Source organism: Brassica napus, chromosome C8 (genome assembly GCF_020379485.1).
Source record: "Brassica napus cultivar Da-Ae chromosome C8, Da-Ae, whole genome shotgun sequence".
Taxonomy (NCBI): domain Eukaryota; kingdom Viridiplantae; phylum Streptophyta; class Magnoliopsida; order Brassicales; family Brassicaceae; genus Brassica; species Brassica napus.
In genome coordinates this window covers 42,838,073-42,865,600 of record NC_063451.1, presented here as the reverse complement: position 1 = coordinate 42,865,600, position 27,528 = coordinate 42,838,073, and the positions used below count along the sequence as shown (strand labels likewise).

Sequence of the window (27,528 nt, the reverse complement as noted above, 5' to 3'; positions counted from 1 at the left end):
AGTAGGGCTTATAACCAGACTCTGAATCATTGGTATGTCTTCTTGGTCTACATAATGTTCTAGTTGTCTAGCGTCCCACTCCTTTGATTGAAAATTAATAAGACTGCTGACGGTCATCTTTGGATTTACTACTAGGATCCTGGCCCGAACTGGCCTTGCTAGATTTACTATTGGACCAAAAGTTACTTATTCCATTTTAGAAAATATTATAGAAACGTATTAGAGATGCCTATTATAGAAGCGCATTAGAGATGCCCTACGTTAAAAGAATTTTATCTCGCTATCTCCGGACTTTGGCATTTTTCTTTTAACTTTATGTGATATTCTTCTCTTTTTTATTTATTTAATTTTTTTAATCTTTTTCGAGCAAATATCACATTTTAGAAATAAAATGATAAATACATAAAAATTCAACTGTTAAGATTTGAAACAAAAAAAATAATAGTAGCATCAATTTCGAATCAATAATAAATAAAAATAAATTCGGTTTTTTCAAGTGCCATCTAGTCAAGTAGTAAAGAAGAATGTAGACAAAAAGAATGTAAATGAATAGTCTTATAGTCACGAGATGATCACGTGAGATATGGAAAGACCCACCGAAAGAATCGGACGGCTGAGAACAAAGCACAGACCATTTCTTATATTTTATCTTCAGCCGAGTTAAGATAAAAAAGAAAAGATCGTACGGCTAAGACGGAAGCAGGTTATTCTTGTTATTAATCTGAACCGTGAAAAAGAAAAAAAAAGGATATATTTTTTTTTAAGCAGGGTAGGGTTTTCGAGCAAAGGCATCATCGTTTAGAGACTTGAGCAAGTATATAAACTCAAACCTTTTCTCCATCTCTCTCCGCTGCGGTCTCACCGTGCTGACCACAACCCCCCGACTTCGTCTTCCGTCGTCCTTAACTTATCCCTATTTAAAATAAAACAAAACTAAAAAAAATGGCCCAGGCTCCTCCTCCTTCGTCTTCTCCTCCGGCTACAGACGGGACAACGGTGGCTTCTGATGGACTCAATCTCGGTTCTATGTGCTCCCTCTACATCGGAGATCTGGATTTCAGCGTCACTGATTCTCAGCTCTACGACTATTTCACCAAGGTCTGTCAGGTCGTATCCGTTCGCGTTTGCCGTGACTCGGCCACCAATACTTCTCTTGGATACGGCTACGTCAACTACAGCAAAATCGATGATGGTTTTGTGCCCTAAAGCTTCCACCTTTTTTGATATTTAACATTGCACATTATGATTATGATCTGTTTTAGGATAATCTGAGTGATGGGTATTGCTTAGATGGAACTGTTAATGCATGTTTGTGTCAGAAAGTATGTTTCTTTGCGTCTAACTTGAAGTCTTTGGTTGTGTTTTTTTTGTGTCCTCAAGTTTCCACCTTTTTTGATATTTATCATTCCGCATTGTGCTTATGATCTGTTTTAGGATAATCTCAGTGATGGGTATTGCTTAGATTGAACTTTTAATGCATGTGTGTGTCGAAAGTATGCTTCGTTGCGGTTGTGTTCTTTGTGCCCTAAAGTTTCCACCTTTATGACATTTATCATTCCGCATTATGATTATGATCTGTTTTAGGAGAATCTGAGTGATGGGTATTTGCTTAGATCTCACTTTTAATGCAATGTTTGTGTCGAAAGTATGCTTCTTTAAGTCTAATTTGAAGTCTTTGTTACTTTGGATTGAGTCTTGTGTTTTGTAATGACAGCTGAAAAGGCAATGAAGAAGCTGAATTTCACTCATCTCAATGGCAAGATGATCCGTGTTACTTACTCTTCTCGGGACTCTGCTGCTCGTACAAGTGGGATTGGCAACTTATTCGTCAAGAATCTGGACAAGTCGGTTGACAACAAGACGCTTCACGATACCTTCTCAGAGTGCGGAAACATCGTGTCCTGCAAGGTCGCTACTGACCACATGGGCCAGTCCAGAGGATACGGTTTCGTGCAGTTCGAGAGCGAGGACTCAGCTAAAACCGCTACCGAGAAGCTCAACGGTAGAATCCTCAACGACAAAGAGATCTTCGTCGGACCGTTTCTCCGGAAGGAGGAGCGTGAGTCTGCTTCCGATAAGACCAAGTTCACCAATGTCTACGTGAAGAATCTCTCGGAGACGACTACTGACGATGAGCTGAAGGCTGCTTTTGGACAGTACGGTGGCATCTCGAGCGCTGTGGTTATGAGGGACGGAGACGGGAGGTCCAGGTGTTTCGGGTTTGTCAACTTCGAGAGTGCGGAAGACGCGGCTCGCGCTGTTGAGGGGCTTAACGGGAAGAAGTTTGATGATGACAAGGAGTGGTATGTTGGTAAAGCTCAGAAGAAGTCCGAGAGGGAAGTTGAGCTGAGCAGAAGATATGAGCAAGGCGTGAGGGAGACGGCGGGGAACGGATTCGATGGTTTGAATTTGTATGTTAAGAACCTTGACGAGACCGTCACGGATGAGAAGTTGCGTGAGCTGTTTGCTGAGTTTGGTACTATTATTTCCTGCAAGGTCAGTATTGTTTTGCTTTTGAGCTTTACTTCTTTTTTACTTTTTGTTTGTCTATTGAATTGAATTGAATCTGAACAATCAGGTTATGAGAGACCCTAATGGAATTAGCAAAGGATCAGGATTTGTTGCCTTATCTGCTGCCAGTGAAGCTTCTAGAGTGGTAAAGACATTTACTAAACTGTTTTTGAGTCTCGTTTTTATGTAATATGTTTTTTTGGCAGCTGAACGAGATGAATGGTAAAATGGTTAGTGGCAAACCGTTGTATGTGGCGCTTGCACAAAGGAAGGAAGAAAGAAGGGCTAACCTGCAGGTAATTTACTTAATTGACCAACCTTATCATCATCATCAGTTACTTTGGTTTGATCCATCATATCATTATGGTTGTTGTTTCAGGCACAGTTTTCTCAGATGAGACCTGCCTTTGTCCCTGGTATGAGTCCTAGTATGCCAATATTCCCAGGTGGTGGTGCTCCAGGTATTGGACAGCCCATGTTTTACGGTCAAGGGCCTCCACTAATCATCCCTCACCAGGTAACCCACTTTTTTCTCTAAAGCTGAGATTTGTTTAATTTGATGTGCTCATTTACTTAAAAAAAATAATAATCTTTGATAGGGTGGATTCGGATATCCGCCTCAGATGGTTCCTGGAATGAGGCCAGGCTTTTTTGGGCCGATGATACAGCAAGGCCCACGACCAGGTGGAAGGCGGCCAGGTGATGGGCCCATGCACCATCAGCCTCAGCAACCAATGCCTTTTATGCAGTCACAGGTTAGTGATTTAGATTGATCGTTGAAGCCCTTGCTTTAACTTTGTTCTCTTCTTGTCTAGATGATGCCAAGAGGACGTGGGTACCGTTACCCACCTGGTAGAAACATGCCAGACGGTCTAATGCCAGGAGGAAGGGTTCCATTTCCTTATGACTCTAATGGAGTGCCTCTTGGTCAGCATTTGCCCGCCGGTGCATTGGCTTCTTCCCTTGCTTCTTCCCTTGCTCAAGCTTCCCCTGCTCAGCAGAGAACTGTAAGCATCTCTCTCTCTCTCTCTCACAATATATAGTCCTGGGGGGCTTGGAGAAGAGTATGTTTTACTTACATGGTATGTTTGTGTAGCTTCTGGGTGAGAGTCTATACCCATTAGTGGACCTGATAGAGCACGAGAACGCTGCCAAAGTGACGGGTATGCTTTTGGAGATGGATCAGGCCGAAGTTTTGCATCTGCTCGAGTTCCCGGAAGCTCTAAATGCTAAAGTTTCAGAGGCATTGGATGTGTTGAGAAACGTGAATCAGCCAACGCAGGTGAGTGAAGGCAAGAGTGGAACCCCAAGTGATCTCTTGGCTTCACTTACCATTCATGATCACTGATGAGTAGCTTTTGTCTGAGTTCTACTCTTAACTCTCTCTCTCTCTCTCTCTCTCTCTCTCTCTCAATTTTTGTGGGAACTGGTTTGCGTTCTAGACTTTTTTGCTGGATGTGATGATTGTTTCTGTTTCGACTCTAAACTTGGAATGATGTTTTTTTTTTTTGTTGGATTATCTTTTACTATTGCAAATTTTCGACTGGTGAAAAGTCTTTTATGATGATTCACTTTTAAATTGCACTAAAAAGTAAACATCAATTTGTTTTAAATTAAAGTAACACTGATTTCCGACTAATGAGTAGATGTTTTTGAGTAGTTTGCTAATTAAATTTTTATTTGGACCCATTATGAGGTCATTTCTAAACAAAGAAGGCGAATGTGTGTTACAAAAAAAAAGGCGTATGCTTGTTCATTAAAGTGATTAGCTAATAGCTAGTTTAAGTGAAGGCATCTTTTCATAACAAGAAGAGTCTACTACATAAACATAGAAACACTCTTAAGGCTAAAATGTAAAAAGAAAAGACAAATAAGGTGAGCTTCCTCCTAAAAATAGAAGTAATTTCCTTTAATATGCATTTTGATTCGAGAAGCTTGTTATTAGTTTAGAGTTAATTTCCATTTAAAAGATACCAATAGTTAGATCTTAAGATTGAGATCGTAAGCTAAACTACAAAACAAAAGCTCTTCTCAAAAGTTGATCAGAATTGTACGCTTAACTCAATTAATTATTCCAGTAAGCATAAAGCATTCCTACTAATTCCAGCAATGCAATAATAAAAAAAAAGAGAATTAATAAAGTATAAGCTTAACGTTTTAAAATATTAGAACACCTAAGTCCATCTTAAGGATTACAGGATTCTTAATTTCCTACTACTAATCACTCTTTGAGTCTTTGGATAAAAGGAAAGTAGTGCTAAATAATTAATTTACTAAATATTAGAATTCCGAGGTCCGTGAAATTCATAAACATGTTTACATTTAAATACAAATTATTTTATTTTAGTCTTTAAATAAGCGATTTAATTAATTAATATCGTAGGATCCAACGTTCATGAAGCGTACGTGGACCATTTCGATCAGATCCTACCCGACACATCCTCTCTCACTCTCCCACTCTACAGTCTCTCTCTCTCTCTCTCTCTCTCTCTATAGTTGTTTTCGAGTCATCTTAAACAGTCCCTTTCCTTACACTTTCGTTTGTCAACAATACCTTTATTATCTATATTTTCTTTGTCTTGTCCAGTCTCTTCTTCCCTTGTCTTCTCTGTTGTTAATCTCCATTGTTGTTTCCTCCAGACGATCGGAGGAGTCTGGTTCGAGTTTATTTCGATTTAAAGTGAGTAACGTTTTTGTTTTCTTTCATGGCTTTCTCCAAATCTTCTTAATGTGGTTAAAACGAAATCTAACTTTATTGATTCGTCATGTGTTTCTATTAAAGTCTTCAACCTTTTTTAGTTTAGTTTTTAGTGCATGTAGAAGCCATTGATTAAGCTTTAATCTTTGTGCATTTTGGGAGTTTTGTTTTTCTAAATTTGGGAACTTTTTATTGAGTTCTTTTCTAGGTTTAGTTTTTTCATTCTCAGTCTTGATTCTGAGTCGCATTCACCAGTAAAGAGTTACTAAAAATCTTTTGTTTTTTGCTCTGTGTTATAAGATATTGTCTCAAAGATTCAAGAGTAATTGTGGGGGGTAATAGATGGACCATAAAGCATGGCCTTGGAAGAAGAAGTCAACGGAGAAAAGCAAAGGCATATCCTCCAATGAAGAGGTAAGTAAGGTGGACATTAATGATACCATTTGTATCTTTCTTGTTGTTAGGTTGCAGAATGGATCTTCTTCTTATGTACCTTGTTCAGACATGTTTCTATGGTTTTACTACTTGAATACTCCGAGTGTGATCTGTTTGAGATTCAACCCTTTCGTTCCACTATGTTTGATTGTCTTTCTTGGTTGGTGAGACCAAAGCAAAGGCCCTTCTAGCTTTTTGCTAATTGAGAAATCTTTGCTGATCATGAGCTTGATTGTGTTCTTAAAATTAGATTGAGAAGCTTGTTGCTGACAAGATACAGCTGGAGAATCGCCTTACCGCTGTCGAAGCTGAGAGCAATAAGCATAAGTCTGAGACACAAGAAGCAATTATTGGTAACTTCACTCAATCTTAAGCTCACAAGTTTTACATAGCTTCCTGTTCCATATGCATTTTCTGTTAAACAGGATGGGAGAAGACAAAAGCTGAATCAGCATCTCTCAAGAAGAAGCTAGAAGAAGCTTTGACTGAGAAACACAGGAGCGACGAGAGGTCGAGTCACACGGAAGCTGGTCTGAAAGAATGCATGCAGCAGCTTCGTTTTCTCCGGGACGAGCAGGAGCAAAGGATGCATGACGCTTTGACAAAAGCATCACACGAATACGAAAGAAGGTTGAACGTTGTAAAGACAGAGATTGCAGACACGTGTAAGAAGCTTGCAGAGGCAGAAGGCGAGAACACTCGGCTCTCAAAGGCTTTGTTAGCGAAGAACAAAACTGTTGAAGAGTTAAATAGAGACAGGGACCGCATCGTGTCCGATTTCAATGCTCTGGTGAGTAGCTTAGAGTCGAAGGAAAAGGAAAACGTTACGCTGAGGTACGAAGTCAGAGTGGTGGAGAAAGAGCTTGAGCTTCGGAATGAAGAGAGAGAGTTTAGTCGTCGAACCGCTGAAGCGTCTCATAAACTTCACTTGGAGAATGTGAAGAAAGTTGCAAAGCTGGAACAAGAGTGTCAAAGGTTACGTGTACTTGTCAGGAATCGGTTGCCGGGACCTGCAGCTCTGTCCAAAGTGAGACACGAAGTAGAGATGTTGGGAAGGAGAAGAAGCTCTAACGGCGCGATGATCAATTCTGAAAAGATCAGTAACCTCACTGAGCAGTTATGCTTACTGGAAGAAGAGAACAAGACTCTGAGGGATGCATTAAACAAGAAAGTTAATGAGCTTCAGTTCTCAAGAAACATGTATTCGAGAACAGCGTCTAGACTACTGGAACTCGAGGAATCTTGTAAAGGCACAACAAACATTGAGCCAAGCCGGAGCAGCAACGTGTCCCATGAAGTCTCTCTTGCATCGTTTCCAGAGTTTGACAATGATTCTGATTCTTGGGCTTCTGCTTTGCTTTCAGAGCTGGAGAATTTCAAGAACAAGAAGCAAATGGGCTCAACGACCCCTAAAGCTTCAGAGATGAAACTTATGGATGACTTTGCTGAAATGGAGAAGCTTGCAAGTACAGTACCTGGAAGCTCTCCTATCTTCTCTTCTGATTCCATTTCAGGAACTGGTCCGTTAGAGAACGAATCTAACGAAGATTCATCAGAGGCAGCGAAAACTCAGATGAACGTTGGTCAAGTACTTGAAGATATCAGTACAGCTCTGTCAGGTGTAAACCAGACCGAGACTCTCAGTGTGGAGGGTGCAGCAGACACAGAGTGTGATATCAGCAAATGGATCCGCAGAATCGTTGAAATTATCGAAGGAGTCAGCTTAAAAAGAGAATCAGCAAGGCTTTCGGGTTACACTGCTCGTGTCTTGCAATGGAAAACTACAGAGCTAAGCAGTGTATTGAAGCGGTTTCTTCAGACTTGCTACGATCTAATAGACAGAAAAGCAGACATGAAGAAGTTTGCGGAAGAGTTAAGCACTGTGTTGGAATGGATGGTGAACCATTGTTTCTCTCTTCAAAATGTTTCAAGCATGAGAGAAGAGATCAAGAAGCAGTTCGAATGGGATGAGTCACTGAGTGGGAGCGATGTTTCCTCTTTAGCTTGCAAGGATCACGAGCTGCCAAGCAAAGTGGTTGAAGAAGAGGCAAAGGACAAGCCGGCAAGGTATATATGTGCATGCTTGAACACTTTAATCAATCATAGATGTATCTCTGATGCATCCTGTGGTATTCTTGTTGCAGTGCTTCAGCGAACGAGTTCAAACTGGAGGAACAACAAAACATGCGAACTGTAAGTAACCAGGATAAGATCAAATCCTTACATTTTGACAAATGAGAGGTTCAGATTTTTTTTTCTTTTGTGTCTGATGGTTCAGGAACTGGAGATCACTGCTGCTTCTGAAAAGTTAGCCGAGTGTCAGGAGACGATTCTAAACCTCGGAAAGCAGCTCAACGCGTTGACTAACTCAAAAGAGACAGCTTTACTTTCGGACAAACTCACACCTGAGCTTTCCCACAAACCGAACAACCTAGCTACTGCACTACTGCCTTCACAAGGTACAAAACCAGAGAAGAGATTGACCACTCAGAGATCATCTCTTTTGGATCAGATGAAGGCAGAAGATCATGACACTGGAGAACCCAAGGATCAGAAGAAACCTCAAGCAGCTGATAAAAACGGAAAAGGAGGCGGTTCTGTCTACAATGAAACCATCGACGCATTGGAGCAGATTCTTCTCTCAGACAGAAAAAGCAAAGGCTCTGAAACAAATTGCTGCGCCATTGTTCCTCAGAAAAAGAACGGCGGAGTTAAGAGCCTCTGGAGAAAGCTGTTGGGGAGGAAAAAGAACAGCAAGAGCAAGAAGCTCCCTAATATATTCGCTACCTAGAGAAGACAGTTATCTAGACTATATCATCTAATATCTTGATCATGTTTTTCTATGTTACTCGTACTAAGCAAACTAAAACTGTAATTCTTCATAGAACGTTTTGGCAGTATATATATAAATCCCACGTAGCTTGCTTACCCAATGAGATGATCATTCTGTTTCATTTCACTTCTAGTCTCAAAAAAGATACAATCAGTAATCTTTTTGACCCAATGAATCTAGGGTTTATGTAAATTTCAAATGTGGACACAGTATGCAAATACCATTCGCCTTCCACTTCATGTCAAGTCTCGGAAAACCACATCAGTACCACTGATCAAGTGATCTTGAAAAGAGACATCTCAGTCTCTGTACAGAACAAAGTTGGCCATGTCGTTTAGTCCAGCATCTTTGTAGCACTGAGCAACCCGTTCACGTGACTCGTCCCAGGTCCCTTCAAGTGACGCTAGATCCAATAACAACCCAGCCTCGTCATAAGATGCCTGACAATTACAAGTTCTGTTTCAATCCTTTGTATCCAGATGCGTTTCTGAAATGAGACAAGGTAAAGAACGAACCTGGGCCCTTGGCTTTCCCCTAGATATATCCCGTTGTCGTCCTTCTCCTGTAACTTTTTCTTTGTACTGCACAATTTGCTCTTCTCCCCACTCTGCTATTCGAGCAATTTCCTATGCATCCATTTCATATATTCAACGCTTTCTTCTCTTCTCTTTTCAATTACCGAAATGATTCAACGACATTCAAGGAACTGTACCTCGTATCTGCATCCTAAGGTCCACCACGAAGATTTCAGAGCACCCCTAGCCGCATCTTTCGCTTCTAAGCTACGCCCAAGTCTACAAAACCATAAAGGTCTTAGCGTTTTCTAAAGAAGACGTAAGCATTAACATGAAAGAAAGAGGGCTGGTGGGGGAGGATTATACGAACTTTAGCAAAACCTTTGCGTTAAAAGCAAAAGGCCGAGCAAATCCGGGAAAGTTTCCTCTCTTCGTATAAAACTCGGCAGCCACCAAAGCAGAAACCTTGTATTAGTAGCACATGAAGTTAATTAAGAAAAAAAAAGGTCAACCACAACAGAATAGACGTTATGACTAGCCTTACATGGTCTCCATTCTCAATATGTCGAATAACTTTGCGTTCTAGAGAATCCGGAAACAGTCCGACCTGAACAACAAAGCTAATAATCATCCCAACAACATCCACGTGCCGAGAAAGAGACTGATATCAAAACGTTCAACATATGTACCTTTCTTAAAAGATAGAGATCTAAATCCATCAGCTCTGATCTGGCAAAGTCACCTTTACTGTAAAGTTTCTTCCCAGCTTCACCTGCAGCATCGAAGATCACTTGGCTGGATTCCTCGGGTTTAAAGATATCTTCTTCCACCAATATTCTGTGAATGAACTGATCAACCTGAAATGTTGGCCAATGAAGTTGATATGAGAATGAACAAACAGCCATGCTAAAACAGAAAATGAACCCTAGCTCAAGGCATCTCATTACATTGTTGGCTAAAAACCAAACCCCATGTTTCTGAACTTCCACCACAGGCATCTCCATACTGCAAACACAGGAAACAAATGATAAGATGTCACGAAACAGGAAGAGAAGCAGAAAGGAGCCTCTGACCTAGGACGAGCTGTTGGCCAACGTAGTAAAGCGATTGAAGAACCTGAAAAATGAAAGATTTAAGTCACACAAACTTATACAAGTCTTGTGGTCGAAACGAATGTGGTTTAAAACTTATGTATAATCAATCATACCTGGGCTCATTCTCACCAATGGAATAGCAAGAGGCAACAAGCCTTGCTTGGCACCAGGAGAAACTATGGATTTGCCTGATACATAAAAAACAAATACAAGTCAATGCAAAATCTACGAAACCAAGTCAATGTAAAGATTTGATCTACCTCTAGCTGTGAAAATGCTAAGCAGCTGAGTCAAATGCTGAGGAGGCTGAGCTTTGGCTACCTCCTTGATGAAACATTCATGTTCTGCAAAAAACGAATAATCAGTATCACCACCAGTTAACTTCAATTCATAGGTAGTTTAAGTTCAGCTTGAGCTCAACGATAAGAATCAAATCTTACATTCGCCGAACGATCTCAAGCAACAGTTCTAGACGTTGAAACGAAATAGCGGAAATGCGAATCATAAGAAGGGGAAGAAATACTATCAATCACCGGATAATGGAGACGAGGAAGAAGAAGAAAATGATCTGGCGGCAAAGCTCCTGCCTACGCTAAGTAACAGTCGTCGATTCCGTCCGTTAGCCACCGCGCCGCAATGCATCTTTCGAGTTTTTCCGATCGTCGTGTTGTTTCTCTTCCGATGTGATGATGGGTACAGAGAAGACGCATAGTTAAAGGAAAAAACCCCAAATAAAGCCCATGTTCTAGGGTTTAAAGGCCCAATAAATTTCCAGGCCCAACAATGTTGAAAGAGGTTATGTTTTTCTTTAGATAAAGTTTCCATTGGTTCAAAAAAAAGAAGTTTCCATTAATTTTCCCAAATGGCCATTGCACAGTAGATAAACATTAAAGTTTATGTTTAGTGATTGTTGTTTAGAGTTTAATATTTAGGAGGTAGAATGAGTTTATAAAATTTTATAAATTATTCTTAAGCACTTATAAATAAAGATCATTCTTAAGCACTTATAAATAATTAAAAAAAAACAATTTAATTTTTTTTATAAATTTAAAGCATTTATAAAAATATATATTTTTAAACGTAAATTGAAAATAATATCAAACTAGTGTTAAAATTGAAATTGTCCCAAAAATTGGTTTAGAAAGTGATAAATTTTGGTTAAAAGATAATTTAGCGTTTGGTATTACAAACTACAGTTATTCCACCCACCTAGTCAAACAAGTTAAAATCAAATTTTCCACAGATTTTTCGTTTTGTTAATTATCAAAAAGAAAATTAACAAAATCAATAGCACTCTAATTAAAGGGTAAGACTAGGTCAAAGCTGAAACATTTGTAAATAATTTATTTTAAAACATTTGTAAATAATTTAGAAAAGTTAATTTAACTTTTTATAACAAATTTAAAATTTTGATTTTTTAAAATGAATTTGGAAATGATATCAAACGTGTCATAAAATTAAAATTACTCAACCGATCGCTTATGGTCTGATGGTAAAAAATTCACGGTTGTAAATTCTGTCATTTATATTCGAGTACCGGCTACCAAAATGCGGCAACCTAAATGCCTCCAGCATGTTTTATGGCTCAGTTTCGGTGGACACTCGTTGGCATATACCAAGATCATCCAGAAATAATTAAAATTACTCCAAAAATTATTTTAGAAAGTGATAAACTTTTGGTTAAATGATAATTTAGCGTTTGGTATTACAAACTTGTATAAAAAACAATTATTCCACCCACCTGGTCAAACAAGTTAAAATCAAATTTTCCACAGATTCTTTTTGTTTTGTTATAATTATCAAAAAGAAAAATTAACAAAATCAATAGCACTCCAATTAAAGGGTAAGACTAGGTCAAAGGGTTTTGTTTATGTGGTTGTCGTAGTCTCTTTAAATTCTCCATTTTTAATTTTCTTCTCCTCTGACCACCAAACCAGTCTCACTGTAACCAAACAAAGACGAAGCCATTTATTTTTGTTACCACACAAATTGGAGGAATTTTCACGAACACAACACAAACAATGGAGCCGAAAGAGAATGGGAAGGAACCGGGTCGGGTCATAGAAGGACCCACAAACCCGATGGTCACACCTCTCCTCAACGATCTCTACCAATTCACCATGGCTTACGCTTATTGGAAAGCTGGCAAACAAAACGAACGATCCGTGTATCTAAACAAACCCTCCTCCTCCTCCTCCTCCTCTCTCTTCGTATGTGATTAAAGTTCTGATCTTTATGTGTCCTTTTACAGCTTCGATCTGTACTTTCGTAAGAACCCGTTTGGCGGCGAGTACACTGTCTTCGCTGGGTTAGAAGAGTGTGTCAAGTTCCTCGCCAATTTCAAATTGACCCATCAAGAGATCGATTACGTTCGTGACTCCTTGCCTGGATCTGAGGTATCCTGATTTCTGAATTTGATTTCTTCTTGTTATTATTTACTTCTGATTTGATTCCATGTGTGTTTTGATTGAAATTAGGAAGCTTTCTGTGATTATCTGAGAGGGCTTGATTGCTCCGACGTTGAAGTCTATGCGATTCCTGAAGGGACTGTTGTTTTCCCTAAGGTGCCTCTCATGAGAGTTGAAGGACCTGTTGGTGTGAGTCTCTCTGATGTTCCTCGTTTTTTTTCTTTTTTTTCTTTTTTTAAATAAGATTATAAACGATGGTTTGGTTGTTGTAAAATCACATTCATAGGTTGTTCAATTGTTGGAAACTCCGTTCCTCAATCTTGTCAATTTTGCATCTTTGGTAGCTACCAACGCAGCAAGACACCGGTTTGTTGCCGGCAAGTCTAAGAGTCTGCTTGAGTTTGGTGCTCGGAGAGCTCAGGTTTCTATACTCTTGTTTCCTAATAGATTATTGTAAATCTTTTTCCACGTGAATTGATGTTGTTAGTTTTGGTATCTTAGGGACCTGATGGCGCAATAAGCGCATCCAAGTATTGCTATCTTGGAGGTTTTGATGCAACAAGGTAAGCTATTGGTGTTTTTGATCTTTCTCGTTTATTCTTAAAACTGTTACAAAGGGAAAGTAGAAATGATATGCCTTGTCTTATTGTGTGTATATGCCAATGGCAGCAATGTAGCAGCTGGAAAACTTTTTGGGATACCTCTCCGTGGCACACATTCCCATGCTTTTGTTAGCTCATTCATGGTCAGTCCACTTCAGCAAAAAAATTAAATAAATATATTTTATACAAATTTAGCAATTAGAGAAATAACATAAAGTTTCTTGAAAAAAGTGGTTCTGTTTAATCTGTAAAATACAAGGAAAGGTTTGAATCAATGCCTTTGTGTTAGAACTTTATTAGCGATGGCTCTGATATACTTTTTCTATCTTATGCTCTGTCAATATCACTAGTAGTTTAAATATAGTTACTCGAACTTTGGTTTACAGAGCACTGATGAGATTGTTGACAAAGTGCTTCAGAGTGCTGATGGGGAAACCACATGTGATGACTTTATTAGTCTAGTTCAGACATGGCTAACAAAGATTCAGGTTTGTCACAGGATCATTGTTCTACTCCTGCTACATATTTATGAATTTTTTAATCTCATTTTTTTGGTTACTTGTGGATGATGATGATAGTATTCACCTTCTCTAAGTGGCTTTTTCTCTGAGACAAATCAAAGCGAGCTAGCAGCTTTCATCTCATATGCACTGGCATTCCCCAAAGCCTTTCTTGCGCTTGTAGATACATACGATGTGAGTAATAATAGCTGTTGGTGCTAACGTTACAAAAGCTACAAAGTAGTAACTGTTGTCAACGTTCTTACAGGTGATGAAGAGTGGGATCCCTAACTTCTGTGCAGTTGCTTTAGCTCTGAATGACTTAGGGTGTGTAAGAATCTCTTTATCTTTCTTCTTATTCAGGTGCATACGAGAATCTGATACTTGATGATGTGCAGATACAAAGCATTAGGTATTAGACTGGACTCAGGTGACTTAGCATATCTATCAACAGAGGCCAGAAATTTCTTCTGCGCAGTAGAGAGAGAACTTAAAGTGCCTGGTTTTGGGAAGATGATCGTCACCGCTAGTAATGATCTGAATGAAGAGACTATCGATGCTTTAAACAAACAGGTGAATTCCCTAACCTTTGCCTCAAGTGCCACCTAAGATATGATATGTATTAAAGCATATGCATTCATTTTTATTTTGGTAGGGACATGAGGTGGACGCTTTTGGTATTGGGACTTACTTAGTCACGTGCTATGCGCAAGCTGCCTTAGGCTGCGTTTTCAAACTTGTGGAGATAAACAATCAGCCTCGGATCAAACTTTCTGAAGATGTTACAAAGGTTATAACACTCTCTTGTGCTTCTATCATTCAATGTAACATATCACTTAATATGATTATCAATCTCATCTGCTTAGGTATCAATACCGTGTAAAAAGCGAAGTTACAGATTGTATGGAAAAGAAGGTTATCCACTAGTGGATATAATGACAGGAGAGAATGAGCCACCTCCAAAGGTAAAAAAAAAATAGATAATTAACATTTTTACCTTATTTCATTTTACATGATTATTCTTTTTTTTTTTTGTAATGGATTATAAAGGTTGGTGAGCGTTTACTGTGTCGTCATCCTTTTAATGAATCCAAAAGAGCATACGTAGTGCCGCAACGTGTTGAAGAGCTCCTCAAATGTTACTGGCGTGGAAGTGCTGGTAAAAATGTTTTACTTTACTGTAATATAATAATATAACCGATTCAGCTTCTAATATCTCTCTTTTGTCTGTGAAGGTGAAGCAAGAGAAGAATTACCACCATTGAAAGAGATACGAGACCGTTGCATCAAACAGCTTGAAAACATGCGACCTGATCATATGAGAAGATTAAACCCTACTCCTTACAAGGTTTATTATTCTCTCCTACAAAAATGTTTGAAAGCTCATGTTCTGGTTTTTAAGAAAAAAATCTTTGTATATGTTTTTTCCGTCATTGCAGGTTAGTGTCAGCGCGAAGCTGTACGATTTCATTCACTTCCTATGGCTCAACGAGGCACCTGTTGGTGAATTACAGTGACAGACCAAGAAGAAGAGAATTGCAGTTACGACAAAAAAAGAAGAAGATAATCTTGTTTTGGTTGGAGTAATGTATATATCATATACCACATCATTAGAACGTGCAATAAGAGTTTTTTTCACTTAGTTTTTGTTTGTTTGTTTTGATTGATTTCATGTATTTTTGTCGTAATAAGTTCACCTTCTTGACGACGAAAGAAACTTTTTGCGCTCATTTGACCTTTGTTTTGGATTTGATTCATATTAATAGTTGAAATGAATTTCAACATATTTCAGTGGTTGCTGATAAAAATAAATTGAAACATACCAAAGATGGTCTTGAACATAATTGAATGAAACATTGGACCAGGGCTTCAAATTTTTTTTAAAAAAATTTACATTGAAAAAGACTCTCAAAATTTGTAAAAACAAAAATTTTTTGTTAACACTTTACTAAAATGTTTATGGTCTCCAACATTTCGGTGACACTCTTGCCAAAGATAAATTGGTATAATAATACTAAAAAGTAAAAAGAGATCTCTGAAGATTTCCAATATCTAACTCTTTATCCGTTGGTTAACAAACTCGTGATAATTATTTCTGGCTTGTTTGTTTTTTGTTTTATTGATTTTATTAAACAATCTTTTTAATTGTTTGAGCTAGTAGCTTGCCTGATGATTCTATGTGTGGTCGTCAGGTCATCACTCATTATGGATTGATCCTATATTACTACCGCATACTTCACTAGACACTTGTAGATAGATAATCGGGCCCAACTTATCATAAATCAGATTGACATCATCGATGAAATTGCATTTGGTGTGACTAACCTTAGCTTGCACCTTACAAATATGGTTTTTGTTTGATGGGATCTTTTAACTTCCATTTTGTTTTCTCTTTTTCTTCTTTCTTTTCTTCTCCGTTTATTTTGGAAAACACTGCTTTGGAAGAATCTCTTCGTTTAAGGGCATACAAGTCACAAAGCGTAAAAATGAACAACACCAAAAATACCTTTTATTATGCAATCGAATCATAGTTAAGTAAACTACTATATTGTAGTTAATATTTTTCTGTAACAACTCGCATCCAAATTATATATACCGAACCTTACAAATCAAATAAAGAATATATAAATCGAAATTACAAACTTTAATTGAAGATTCAAGTCGAAAATTTTATATGTATGTCTTGATGAAGTTATTTGTTGTTAATACAGAAGGTATGCAAAGCAAACAAATCATGTGGATGCAAGATGCTGAGTTAGAATAAGATAAACTTAAGAAGCAAATATATGTCTTACTGAAAAAATAACATAAAATTGGAAAACAAACTTATGCTTAAAAAAAATGAATAAGTGCAATTTCAAAAAAAAAAAACATATACTTATTAATATGAAAGTTATACATATTCATGGATTTCTTAAAGATCTTTGGATTAAGATTCTGGGAACATGAAAACATTATAAAATGGTCAAGAAATTGATGAAGAAACGATAAGACACCGAAAGGTGATTTTTTTTTTTGTCATCAACTTATACAGGTTCATACTGATTCTGTGAACCAAATCGGGAGATCTTGATCCATGTGAATGACAAAAGACGGTTTGCTTCCTGACACTGCGCGCTAAGTTATTCGCCTTCGTATTTTGCGTCTTTGGTACATAGATAATCTCTGAACGAAGGAAACTTTCTTTCAGGACTTTTAAATCTTCCAAATAACTTGCAAAAGCTGGTCATTCTTCTGGTTCTGAAACCATCTTCACCAACTGAGAACAATCCGTTGCAAACGTAACCTAAAATTGATGTAAGTTTCTCATAAATCCCATTGCCCAGAGTAGCGCTTCCACCTCCGCATGTAGAGGAGAGAGACTAGCCCGAACATTCCTCTCCCCCATCAGCCCATCAAAACCTTCTAAAGTACTGAACCAATCATGTCCGAAAGGTGATTTTATGGAAGAAAAATGAGAATCTCTTGGTAAGTGCTCTTGGGATCATCTTGAGTAGTTAGGGTTGACGTATCAGACCACAAAGAAACATAAATTTATATAACTTAAAAATCGTTCGGTAGCAATTGATAGGGCGTTAGCGTAAACATGATTGAACAAATATTGCAAAAAAAATTGTTTAATATAATTTCTAATATAGCAAAAAGTGTTTGCTTTCTAATATGATAATATATGTTTGCTTATATTCATTATCCCTTGATATATCTTCTGCGCTATTTTATTTTGTTGCATTTTACACTTACATTAATTACTAAGAAAACTGGAATGGCCAAAGCTAGCCAACATGAACGAACTCATATTTCGTTTTGTACAAATAGTCGTGGAATGGAGTGGAGTGGATTAGAGGGCAGGGCAACTGGACTGCCTATCAGTGAACCCCACCAACCTGTGGCTACACTACATATTTATGCGATCTGGACAGAACGCAACTCTCGTCTTCACCGCTCAGTCTTCCGCTCAACTGACTCCATTACAAAAAACATCATCACTCAAGTCACAAACAGGATCTCCTCCTTCAGACCATCTAATCCAGCAATAAGCTCCAAGTTGATGCAAATTTGGTTTTCAACTGAATGATCGGGACTCTCACGATCGCTCTGCCCTTTGCGAACTCCGCAACTTTCACTCTCCGTAACCTCCTACCTAATGGACATCAACTGGTTTAATGGGCTTAATTACTCTTTTGATTTCTGATTTCTGGTTTAACAAAAACTGGGCTTACCTACTTAAACTAGCTTTGGGCTTGTAAACATTTTAATTCTCATGCATTTTAATATATGAAAGCCAAGTTACAAAAAAAAAAAACCTATGAACATTTTCTATCATCTATTTTTCGTTTATAGATTATATTATACGTATCTTATGTCAAGTTACAAAAAAAAAAACCTATGAACATTTTCTATCATCTATTTTTCGTTTATAGATTATATCATACGTATCTTATGTGTGCGTCTCTGAACCGTTGTAGCTCTTCCCCTGACTAGTTATGGGTAGCTCCATCCTGGAAAGGGTTTTTATTGGGTTAAAAAATGTGGGGCTTATTTTTTTTTAAGAAGAAAACTACAACGTCGAGTTTAGAAAAAACAAACAAATGGTCCATGAGAAAAAAATTAGACAAATGTACCCAAATGGTCCATGAGAAAAGCTTTGTTTTTAAGTCACCGGAAACTAGTCCAAAATCATTTTTTGCATCATTTGTAATAATGTGATTTAAACAACAGTATATGTATTTTGGAAAAACATTAAAATTACTCGACCCACTATATCCTAATAATTCTTCTGGTTTCAAAATAAATGTTGTTATATACTGATTTTTTTGTTACATAAAATATCTTCTTAAGGATTTAATATAAAATTTTATATGGACATATCTAAGTTTCTGTAACTTTAGAGTCATAAAAAGTGAAATTTAACAAAAGTTCAAGGAGTCGCATGTATTTGTTATGAGTATAAACAATTTTTTTGATTTTTATAATTTGCATGAAACCTGGTAAAGGAACACTTATATCGACTATCGAGACGGGTGAGGATGACGTATGCGTAGTGGATTTGTTATATACTTTACAATGTTTTTTCTTTCAACGAAAGTGCCTTGTGACGGAATGCTGATGGTTTTCTATTAATCTATAGATATCAGAGTAATCGTCTAAGACAATCAGGAGTCTATCGTCATACTATTTGATATTCTGATTGGTAGAACCGTTGGTATGGTTGGTACGGGTTGGTGCATAAAAGGGTGATTGAAATGTTGACTAGTGGACTAAAATTATGTTAAATATCACAATTTCAATAAAGCAAAAAAAGTGGGAAAACTAATAACATCATTATCCCACAAACCCATTTAGATCTCTTAATAAATATTTTACTAATTAAATGTAATTAAGAACTCTAGTTAAGAGACACCTTGATTTTTCACTCCAATGCTAATTTCTTATTTAGGGGTTCTTAAAAACAAAAATTTTAACATTACAAAAATTTTAAAATTGCACATCAAATCAGAACTCTAGTTAAGAAACAAAAATTTCTCGTTTTAGAGATAATAACATCTATCACATATTCCCAAATTCTAACAAGTGTATATTCTGGTCAGACCTGGATACTATTAAACTCAGTATATCAATTTTGCAAGAAAAGAAACTAGTAAGTGGAAACTGAAATTCACCTTCCAATGATAGACCGAGTATATCTCTGACCTGTAAGCATGTACTCAACTGACCAGCCTTGCCTTCCCAGACTCGTATTCTTGGATCACTTGTGGCTTCTCATTGATCAGCTACACAACCAACACATCTTCATGTTAGCATCATTACAAGAGAAAAAAAAGAGACAGAGTGAAGAGAGAAGTAGTGTACTTGAGCAAGTTGGGAATGGGTGAGCTTCTTCTCCCCTCGGGCTTGCATGATTGATTTCTTCAACTCAGTAGGCACACGTTCATTTGATTTAAAATAAAGCTGAGTGATTTCCAACCATCCCTTGCTGCATAATGAAGAGCAGTGCGACCACCATTGTTTTTGACATTCACATCATCAACTGAACATACAAAAAAAAAAAACAAATTCATCATCAAACGTCTCCGAGCATCTTCCCTTCATCAGGATTTACAAAGACGGTCGCGTCGAGCGTCTCAGCGGCACCGAAATCATTCCAACATCACTAGACAAAACAAACGACATCGTTACAAAAGACGTACTATACTCACCGGAGCATAACCTCTCCGTCCGTCTCTTCCTCCCTCACAAAACCACCGCCGGTAATAATCTACCTCTTCTCATCTACATCCACGGCGGAGCTTGGATCATCGAGTCACCTTTCTCTCCCATTTACCACAACTACGTCACCGAGATCGTCAAATCTGCTAACTGCCTTGCCGTATCGATCCAGTACCGCCGCGCGCTGGAGCATCCTGTTCCGTCATCGTATGAGGATTCATGGTCAGCGATTGAGTGGAATTTCTCACATCCACAAATCTCCAAACAGAGAGAAACAGAGAGCAACATCATCAACATCTGGCAAAAAAAATCGAATTAAGTTAGGCATTATTACGAAGAAAGATTGGCATCAACATCCCCAAATCCTTGGGCTGCAAATTGGAAAGAAGCTCTAAAGAATTTGGAAAATTGGAGAGAAATCAATTAAACTCGAAAAGATGAGAAAATGATAACCTGGGAGGATTTGCAGAGGAAAGGAGACGAAGAGATTACATCGGAAAAGTCCTACTCCTACTATGGCTTCTTCTTTTTTCTTCCTTCTTCACGATAGAGAGAGCCAGAAGAGACGTCTCTTCTTTTGCTTGATTAAGAGACGTATTTTTCTTTTTTTTAAAAAATTTTAAAAACACTAAGAGACGGGCTTAAAAGACCCCGTTAATGATGCTCTAAGGAAGGTGAATATGGTAAACTTTAGGGTTTAGGGTAAGGCGTAAACTTGCTGGTTTTGATTATTTTTTTTTATCAAAAATTAAGTTGTTGCTAAACAAAGATAGAATCATATTTTGTTTTCATTAAAAATTTAGAACCTGATTAGTTATTAACTTATTAGTACTTAACTAGTTGAGCTTTGATGTATATATCCATTGATAAGAATATTTAGAATTTCAGAAAAGCGTTTGTGATGTTTAAAACGCACTGAAAGACCAAAACGCTTAGGGAATTTTCGGAAAAATCATTATAATGAGAGGACAAAAAATGAGTGGGAATATAGAAATATGGGAAATAGAAATATATAGTACACAAAACAAAACAAAACTGTACAACAAGAGAGAAGAAGAAGAGAGTTAAGCAAAAAGACACAGCTTTTCTGGGTTTATCTTTTTTTCACTTTTGCAGAAAACAATATCTGTTCTGAAACCCCAAAAAGCCTTTATTTCTGTGCAGATTCGTACTTTCAAACATTCTGCTACAAATCTTTCCTCACAAAAGCTTCTATTCTAGAAATAAATAAATTGGAATTATTCTCTGAAAATTAGATACTAAAAGTTAAATAAACGTATACTTCATTCATCACCATCATCATTTTTCTTCATTACTCTGATAATTTAACCCACTCGTAGCGTCCTTCTAATGGCTTCTCCTTTTCGAAATCAAAGTTATACCTATAATGAACAAACAAAAATACAAACTCTCTTAAGTTGTTTTTCAAAAAAAAAAAAAAAAGCTCTCTTAAGTTGTAGTTAAAGAAAAAAAACTCTCTTAAGTTGTTCTGCTACTTGTAGTCTCTGTATAGTTTGTCAAAAACTCAAAATGATATAAAACTCAACTTTGTTTTTTGAAAAAACATTCTCTTAAATTGTAAATTGGCAAGTTATAAATAAAATTGACATAAAAATAAAATAAAGTTGAAAAATTGTAAACTTACTTCTTCTTGAATTTATCATGGAGCTGTTTCTCAGCTTCCACGAAAAACTCTTCAATCTCCACTGCCGTTGGTGGTTGCTCCGCCGTTGGTTTCCCCTTATCCTCCGTCGTTGACAAAGATGCTCTCCGGCTGCAACAACAATCCGATGATTCTTTCCCGGCGGAATCAAAACTAGCTACGATTTGCTGTGAATTCTCCATAGATTTGCTCGACTTTTTCTCTCTAAGGTTTTCAAATAGCTTCCCCTTACTACTCCCGAAAAAAAATAATTAGAAGAGAGAGTAAATTAATATAATGAAACAAGAACCGGGAAAATTCATAAACCTTCAAATTTCAAATGATTTTAAAACATTTACTCACCGTCGACACGACGACGTTTCAGTCTCACCATCTCTTTCCTCCTGTAACAACAACAATGAGAAAAATTCAAATTTTCGAAAAGAAAAAAACAAGCCGAAGATCTAGCTAGAGAGCAGTAAATGAAAATCCTCATAAATTTTCCAAAAAAACATTAAATTAAATAAAAAAAAATTAATGATTATATTTTCTACAGTTACAAGATTCTAGAATCCGTATTTAATACTAGTATTGAACCACCTCCAGATCTATAACTCCATTGTTGTTACTCGCGCAACAAGACGACGACGAGCTAGCTTTTTCCGATCTGTAAACGATTCTCCGGCTGCGAAGCTGCATATACGTAGACGAAGCTCCCACCGTCCCTTTAGCTTTTCTGCATTTTCTCACCATTGCGTGTCCGTGACGTTAAAGTCTCCGAGAGAGAGAGAGAGATGATTAGAGCTGAAGAGGACGAGGAAGACGAAAGACAGAAGAAGCAAGAAGAAGATGGAGTTTTGCTTTAACGGTCGGGATTGAGTTTTGAGTTTGTGTCGTGATAGAGAGATGGCGTTGTTTCCGTGGTCCCGTTACAGTGACGGGGAATCTTTGACGGGTAACTGAAGGCGCCGTTATTTGGATCGCATGCTGCTGAGTAGATTTAGTGACACGTGTCGGTTTTCGGCGGTGACTTAACGGGACGGGAACAAGGTAGCGTAATAATTGTGGTGTAACTACTTTTAAAAACCCTCCCATCTGTCGCTAAATCACATATTTGCCATTACATGTACCAATAAAATGAAAATATAAAATTTGATGGAGAGAATTGTAATTAGTTTAAAAAAATTGGGGTCTTTTGTTCTTAAAAATGTTTACTAAATTTGGGGTTATTTTACACATTTATATGCATGTTTGATAAAACTTTAAAATTGAGCTGACGACACTAATTAAATACTTATTCCATCATCATAAGATTTTCTAGATTTATTTTTTTGTTCCACAATGATATATTTTTTCGATTTTTAAAATATAAAACTTGAAGTAGGGAAATGAAACTACTTTTTTAAAAAATTGGGGTCTTTCTGTTCTTAATAATGTTTACTAAATTTGGGGTCATTTTACACATGTACATGCATGTTTGATAAAACTTTAAAAGTGAGCTGGTGACACTAATTAAATATTTACTCAGTCTTCGAAAGAAAGATTTTTAGATTTATTTTTTGTTCCACAATGATATATTTTCTAAATTTTTAAAATATATAACTTGATGGAGATAATTGAAATTAGTTTTTAAAAAAACTATGGTCTTTCTGTTCTTAATAATGTTTACTAAATTTGGGGTCATTTTACACATTTACATGCATGTTTGATAAAAATTTAAAAGTGAGCTGACAACAAGAATTAAATACTCACTCCGTCCTCGCAATTTATTTTTTCTAGATTTAATTTATGTTCCACAATGACATATTTTCTAGATTTTAAAGATAATTCTAGTAATTAATGTTGATAAATTGTATAATATTAATTGAAATTTTTGAATTTATTAAATACTATTGGTTGATGGTTATTGGAAAATATATTTTAAAGTAAGCAACAAATTTAATTCTAAACATTCGTTATATTCTTAATATGTTTGAATACTCTAGAAAAACAAAATTCCGGGAACGGAAGGAGTATGTTTTTTTTTTTTTCTTTTTAGTATATCAAACTCATAGAAAAGTATTATAATTTTATTCTGAATATTTTTTTTTTTGCTTTCTAGTATTATGATTTTATTCAGGTTTCTTCTTCTTCTTTGATTTCTCTTTTAATAATTTCTTCTCCCTAATAGTTTTTTTTTCTTTCAAGTATTATAATTTTATTCTGATTGTTTTTTTTCAAAGTGTCTGGGGATTTTTGTTTTTTCCTCTGGTTTTTATAATCAAAGATATATTTGTTTTGCTTCGATCTTCGTTGTAATAGTTATCACAGATTGTTCGACAGGTTTTGGAGCAAACCTTTTTGAAGGGACCTCTTCCGGAACATATCTAACCAAAGAAAAAATCTGTCTTTATTTAGAGAATTTAGGCAATGAGTGATTGCAATCCGTTGTGATGCGGGAAAATACTTTGATTCTTAAAGACGCAGAACAAGATCATTTTGGTATCAATGTATTGGCAAAATTCAACCTAATTTTGGTATGGATTTCATCAATGATTTCTCGTGAAGTCACATCTGACTGATCATATTTTTAATGGTTTAGATGTGTTTTTCAAAAGCTTGTTTAGGCTTTTTTGAAACAACATATCCTATCAATTTTTTTTGTTATTGTCTTTAACAGACTATATTGAGTAAAAGAAGTTTTAGACAAAAATAAACTCTCAAAGAAAACGTTAATGTTTATGTTTAGTTCGTATTGTTTCATTGTTTTTTTTTGTCAACTTAAGCCTTTATTGCTATCTTAATCTCCAAGAATGTAGTAAAAGTTCAATACAAATGAAAATGAAACGATAGCCAAGATGGCCAAAAGAACGATAGCTACAACAGCAATATCGAAACTGAAAGTACGGTAGATAGGAATACTATTCACACAAGTCCAACACTGAACATAAAGCAGTCCTCTATACTCGACGTTGATATTGGAGGTGAGGATAAGAATGCCATGGATACTAACAAGCACACACGATGCTTCTAAGCCTGATAGTAACCAACGATGGCACAAAGTCACGTGGATAGTACGGGAGGCCTACCCGACAAGACCTTGAGAACACAGCCGTCCTCAATCAAGGAGGAGGTAGAAGAGGATAACTGGATTGGACCGTTATGTAGGGAGACTTCAAAAGGGACGAAGCATAGCTTACTCATTTCACCAAGAAATGCACATGGAAGTCTCTGAAAAAGGATGAAAGTCTCCACAACCATCGCCAACTAGAAAAGGGAAACTTGAGAACTATTAATGCAAAACAATTTGCAGTTGTAACTATCAGAGGTTTAGGATCCCGTCGAGACAGCTTAATCAATCTATTACCAGCCAGAGAAACATAATAAACTTGCGCGAGTTATCCGAAAACATCTTTGTTGTTGACTGGTTGGTCCGTCAGGAAAACTGATGCACATCAGTTCATAAAAGCCTTGTATTCCCATGTTTCTATTGAGGTGATGCGGTTCCTTATTTCCACTAGTTTGACAATGATTGATGGTGTCGAAAGGACTTCATAATGTCTTCTTTTGTTTATCCCTTTAAGAGATGTTAGAGAGTTTATAAGAGATGTTAGGACTAACTGAGAGTTTTTGCTGCACTTGCTTCAGCCGATTTTCTTCACTCGAGCTTCTTCAGCTTGGAGTTTTGATAGGCCTTCAAAATAATTTTCAAAATACTTTCTCAAAAGCAAAGCTTGATATTCAAAATACTTTACTGATCATCGGAACAACAACACCAAATTCTTGGTTTATATTGTGACTCAATTCTTGATATGTCATTTGTATTATGAACGATTAGTTACAAAACATATTATGTAGTCAAAATCTATACCTTTATGGATATATTAAAATAACCTTCAACAAATAGGATCTATTCGGAATATCCATGGATAGAGAAGGACGACTAAGCTTATATCATGAAAGGGCAGCTATGAATTAAGGAAAATAAATACTATTCTTAATCATTTAGTACTTACTAATAGTTGTAAAGCACACGGACTCTTTAACTAAAATATTTAAAATAACATCTCAAGTGTTGCGCCCATGTGATGTACTATATTTCATCTCTATAAATAGACCAAATGTTCCAAGAGGTTGCATACATCGACACATAATACATACTCGCCTCGACTATATATTATACACTACATATTTATTTTTCTAATTCTCGTTTCGGGTTTTTAATCAATGGCGAGAATTAATGTTTACCTTTTTGCATTTATGTTGCTTTTGACTATTAAACAAGAGCTCGGTTCCGTTGAAGGCCGAACACTCACCACGTCCACCATCGGGACGGCTGAGGAAATCAGCGCTGATGGCTCTGTGCCGCTATTACCACCGGCTGAGCCACTTCAGCCGCCACCGAGCCACGGTGTTGATACCTTTAGGCCCACGGTACCTGGACATAGCCCTGGTATTGGACATTCCGTACACAACTAACGGAGATGGACAATGGCATGGTTTATGTGATTATAAATCAATGTTATCTTAATATATGGTACCTTATTGAACATAAGCTTGTGCTTATGTTGTTGTTGGTGTTGGCTTTTTTTTTTCTGAATGTGAATTCTTATTTAATATATGTACTGTTTCGTCATATTCAGTTTCTTGCAAGTGTGATTGTAATAATGTTTAGTTAAACCGTGTTTTTCAATTTATCAGCTTTTTTTTTTTGAAAAAAATTATCAGCTTTTTCTCATACATTTTCTACTTTAAAACCGTATCTATCAATTGAGACATCTCTTCACTGAACTGAACCATACGAAACTAAACATAACTTTAACCGGTGCATGGATCAGATAACCTTAGTATTGGTCCTTCCAGTAGACCATGTTAACCAAATAAGGAAAACGAGAGAGAGAAGAAAAAACTCTATCCGCAAACCGATTTACAGAAAAAAAATGATTTCCTGTTTATCTTCGAAATTGGTAAGTATACAAAAAAAAAAAATCTAAGATAGCTCGCTATAATTTCATTCTTAAAATAATTCCCGCATTATAGAAAAACGTCTCTTTGTTTCTGAATTTAACCTAGACATTACTTGTATCTTGCATGTTTTTTTGTGGGGTGTCAAACGCTAATTTCATTGAAATTCACCAAAGTTACTTTGCTACGAATATTTTTCATGGTCAACTTTAAACGACTTTGGAGAAGATTTATACGGAAGTAAATATTTAAGAAATATTTTATTTATATATATATATACAGTATATAGCAAAAGATGGGTTTCTAGTCTAGGTAATTCAAAGAAAAAGATACATAAGATAGAAAACTGTAACTTATAGGAAACATAATAAATGGTAAATCATGACCTTTTAACGATACTCATTCGTTTCAGAAATACGTATGTTTTAGGTTTTTCACACTTATTAAAAAAACATATCAAATTTTAGTTACCAATGCATTAATTTCAGTTATCAACTATTCTCCACAACTTTTAAGTTTTAACCAATAAAATCTTCATAAACACCATTATGTGTTTTGAAGTTTACAATTTGCAATTAATTTATGCATTGAAAATATAAAACATATACTCCATCTGTTTCCGAAAGTAGTATTTTCTAGAGTATACACGCTTATTAACAATTTAATAAATGTTTATAATTTAATTTATTTTTTACTTTATTATACACTTTCCAATAACTTTCCACTAATGAAATTTAATCAACTCAAATATTTTCAATTAATTTTCCTCAAAAGTATAAAAAAATACCTTAACAATATAGAAAATCTATATTTGTGAAACAAGAAAAAAATCTAAAAAATCTTACTTTCGGGAACGGATGGAGCATCTTTTTGAAACCATTTTTTTTCTTTCTAAAATATGAATCTTTTTGACACGGAATGAGTATTAGATAATAATAGCTATGTACAAAGATATACTTTGATAGAAAACATACGTATATGAGCTTTTAAAAAACAACGGACTTTTTAAATAGAGTTTTAGAAGATTGTAAGTTAGAAAAAAAAATTATACCGATTTACAATATGAAGTTACGAGTTGATGCCCGGTTGCAAAAGTTTTTTTTTTAATTAGTTTTGGCCGTAACCTAAAAGATTGTATA

At 36.3% G+C, this 27,528-nt stretch overlaps 5 protein-coding genes, 1 long non-coding RNA gene and 1 other non-coding gene across 10 annotated transcripts; 4 read left to right on the top strand and 3 right to left on the bottom strand.

The window, feature by feature from the left end:
* Window positions 1–795: 795 nt before the first annotated feature.
* Window positions 796–4,078, top strand: LOC106415397 (polyadenylate-binding protein 4). The gene is made up of 8 exons (XM_013856093.3): window positions 796–1,192; window positions 1,715–2,496; window positions 2,579–2,656; window positions 2,718–2,807; window positions 2,891–3,028; window positions 3,111–3,266; window positions 3,327–3,518; window positions 3,608–4,078. The coding sequence occupies exons 1-8, from the start codon at window positions 943–945 to the stop codon at window positions 3,857–3,859; spliced, it is 1,938 nt and encodes a 645-aa protein (XP_013711547.1). The 5' UTR covers window positions 796–942; the 3' UTR covers window positions 3,860–4,078.
* A 796-nt stretch (window positions 4,079–4,874) lies between these two features.
* Window positions 4,875–8,577, top strand: LOC106416264 (filament-like plant protein 7). 2 transcript variants are annotated; one of them, XM_013857122.3, is made up of 6 exons: window positions 4,875–5,191; window positions 5,510–5,623; window positions 5,895–5,997; window positions 6,070–7,711; window positions 7,789–7,837; window positions 7,923–8,577. In XM_013857122.3, the coding sequence occupies exons 2-6, from the start codon at window positions 5,552–5,554 to the stop codon at window positions 8,433–8,435; spliced, it is 2,379 nt and encodes a 792-aa protein (XP_013712576.1). In that variant the 5' UTR covers window positions 4,875–5,191; window positions 5,510–5,551; the 3' UTR covers window positions 8,436–8,577. The 2 variants fall into 2 exon arrangements, with proteins under 2 accessions (XP_013712576.1, XP_048620987.1); XM_048765030.1 differs by lacking the exons at window positions 4,875–5,191; window positions 5,510–5,623 and adding an exon at window positions 5,656–5,808.
* LOC106416265 lies at window positions 8,578–10,811 on the bottom strand. The gene is made up of 11 exons (XR_007327200.1): window positions 10,620–10,811; window positions 10,347–10,430; window positions 10,200–10,274; window positions 10,066–10,108; window positions 9,940–9,997; window positions 9,682–9,849; window positions 9,537–9,599; window positions 9,363–9,457; window positions 9,190–9,271; window positions 8,993–9,103; window positions 8,578–8,917 (listed from the first exon to the last, which is right to left on the bottom strand). It is a non-coding gene; the product is annotated as a protein IN CHLOROPLAST ATPASE BIOGENESIS, chloroplastic (transcript).
* A 1,167-nt stretch (window positions 10,812–11,978) lies between these two features.
* On the top strand, window positions 11,979–15,387 carry LOC106415853 (nicotinate phosphoribosyltransferase 2). Of its 2 annotated transcripts, XM_013856660.3 has the most exons (15): window positions 11,982–12,253; window positions 12,338–12,482; window positions 12,564–12,683; window positions 12,781–12,915; window positions 12,996–13,057; window positions 13,164–13,239; window positions 13,483–13,584; window positions 13,675–13,791; window positions 13,865–13,923; window positions 13,995–14,169; window positions 14,252–14,386; window positions 14,463–14,561; window positions 14,647–14,755; window positions 14,832–14,944; window positions 15,036–15,387. In XM_013856660.3, the coding sequence occupies exons 1-15, from the start codon at window positions 12,108–12,110 to the stop codon at window positions 15,111–15,113; spliced, it is 1,671 nt and encodes a 556-aa protein (XP_013712114.1). In that variant the 5' UTR covers window positions 11,982–12,107; the 3' UTR covers window positions 15,114–15,387. The 2 variants fall into 2 exon arrangements, with proteins under 2 accessions (XP_013712113.1, XP_013712114.1); XM_013856659.3 differs by having other exon boundaries at window positions 11,979–12,253; window positions 14,832–15,387.
* A 1,070-nt stretch (window positions 15,388–16,457) lies between these two features.
* Window positions 16,458–20,250, bottom strand: LOC106414227. The gene is made up of 3 exons (XR_001282815.3): window positions 19,794–20,250; window positions 19,447–19,624; window positions 16,458–19,367 (listed from the first exon to the last, which is right to left on the bottom strand). It is a non-coding gene; the product is annotated as an uncharacterized LOC106414227 (long non-coding RNA).
* Window positions 20,251–20,797: 547 nt separating this feature from the next.
* LOC106411825 (cyclin-dependent kinase inhibitor 1) lies at window positions 20,798–22,342 on the bottom strand. Of its 2 annotated transcripts, none has more exons than XM_048765033.1 (4): window positions 22,046–22,342; window positions 21,809–21,858; window positions 21,449–21,697; window positions 20,798–21,185 (listed from the first exon to the last, which is right to left on the bottom strand). In XM_048765033.1, exons 1-4 carry the CDS (start codon window positions 22,196–22,198, stop codon window positions 21,116–21,118), a joined length of 522 nt encoding a protein of 173 aa, XP_048620990.1. In that variant the 5' UTR covers window positions 22,199–22,342; the 3' UTR covers window positions 20,798–21,115. The 2 variants fall into 2 exon arrangements, with proteins under 2 accessions (XP_048620990.1, XP_013708114.1); XM_013852660.3 differs by having other exon boundaries at window positions 21,809–21,849; window positions 22,046–22,323.
* Window positions 22,343–24,806: 2,464 nt separating this feature from the next.
* BNACNNG42880D (precursor of CEP3) lies at window positions 24,807–26,314 on the top strand. Its single transcript, XM_048765029.1, has one exon. It carries the CDS (start codon window positions 25,652–25,654, stop codon window positions 25,901–25,903), a length of 252 nt encoding a protein of 83 aa, XP_048620986.1. The 5' UTR covers window positions 24,807–25,651; the 3' UTR covers window positions 25,904–26,314.
* The last annotated feature ends 1,214 nt before the right edge of the window (window positions 26,315–27,528 follow it).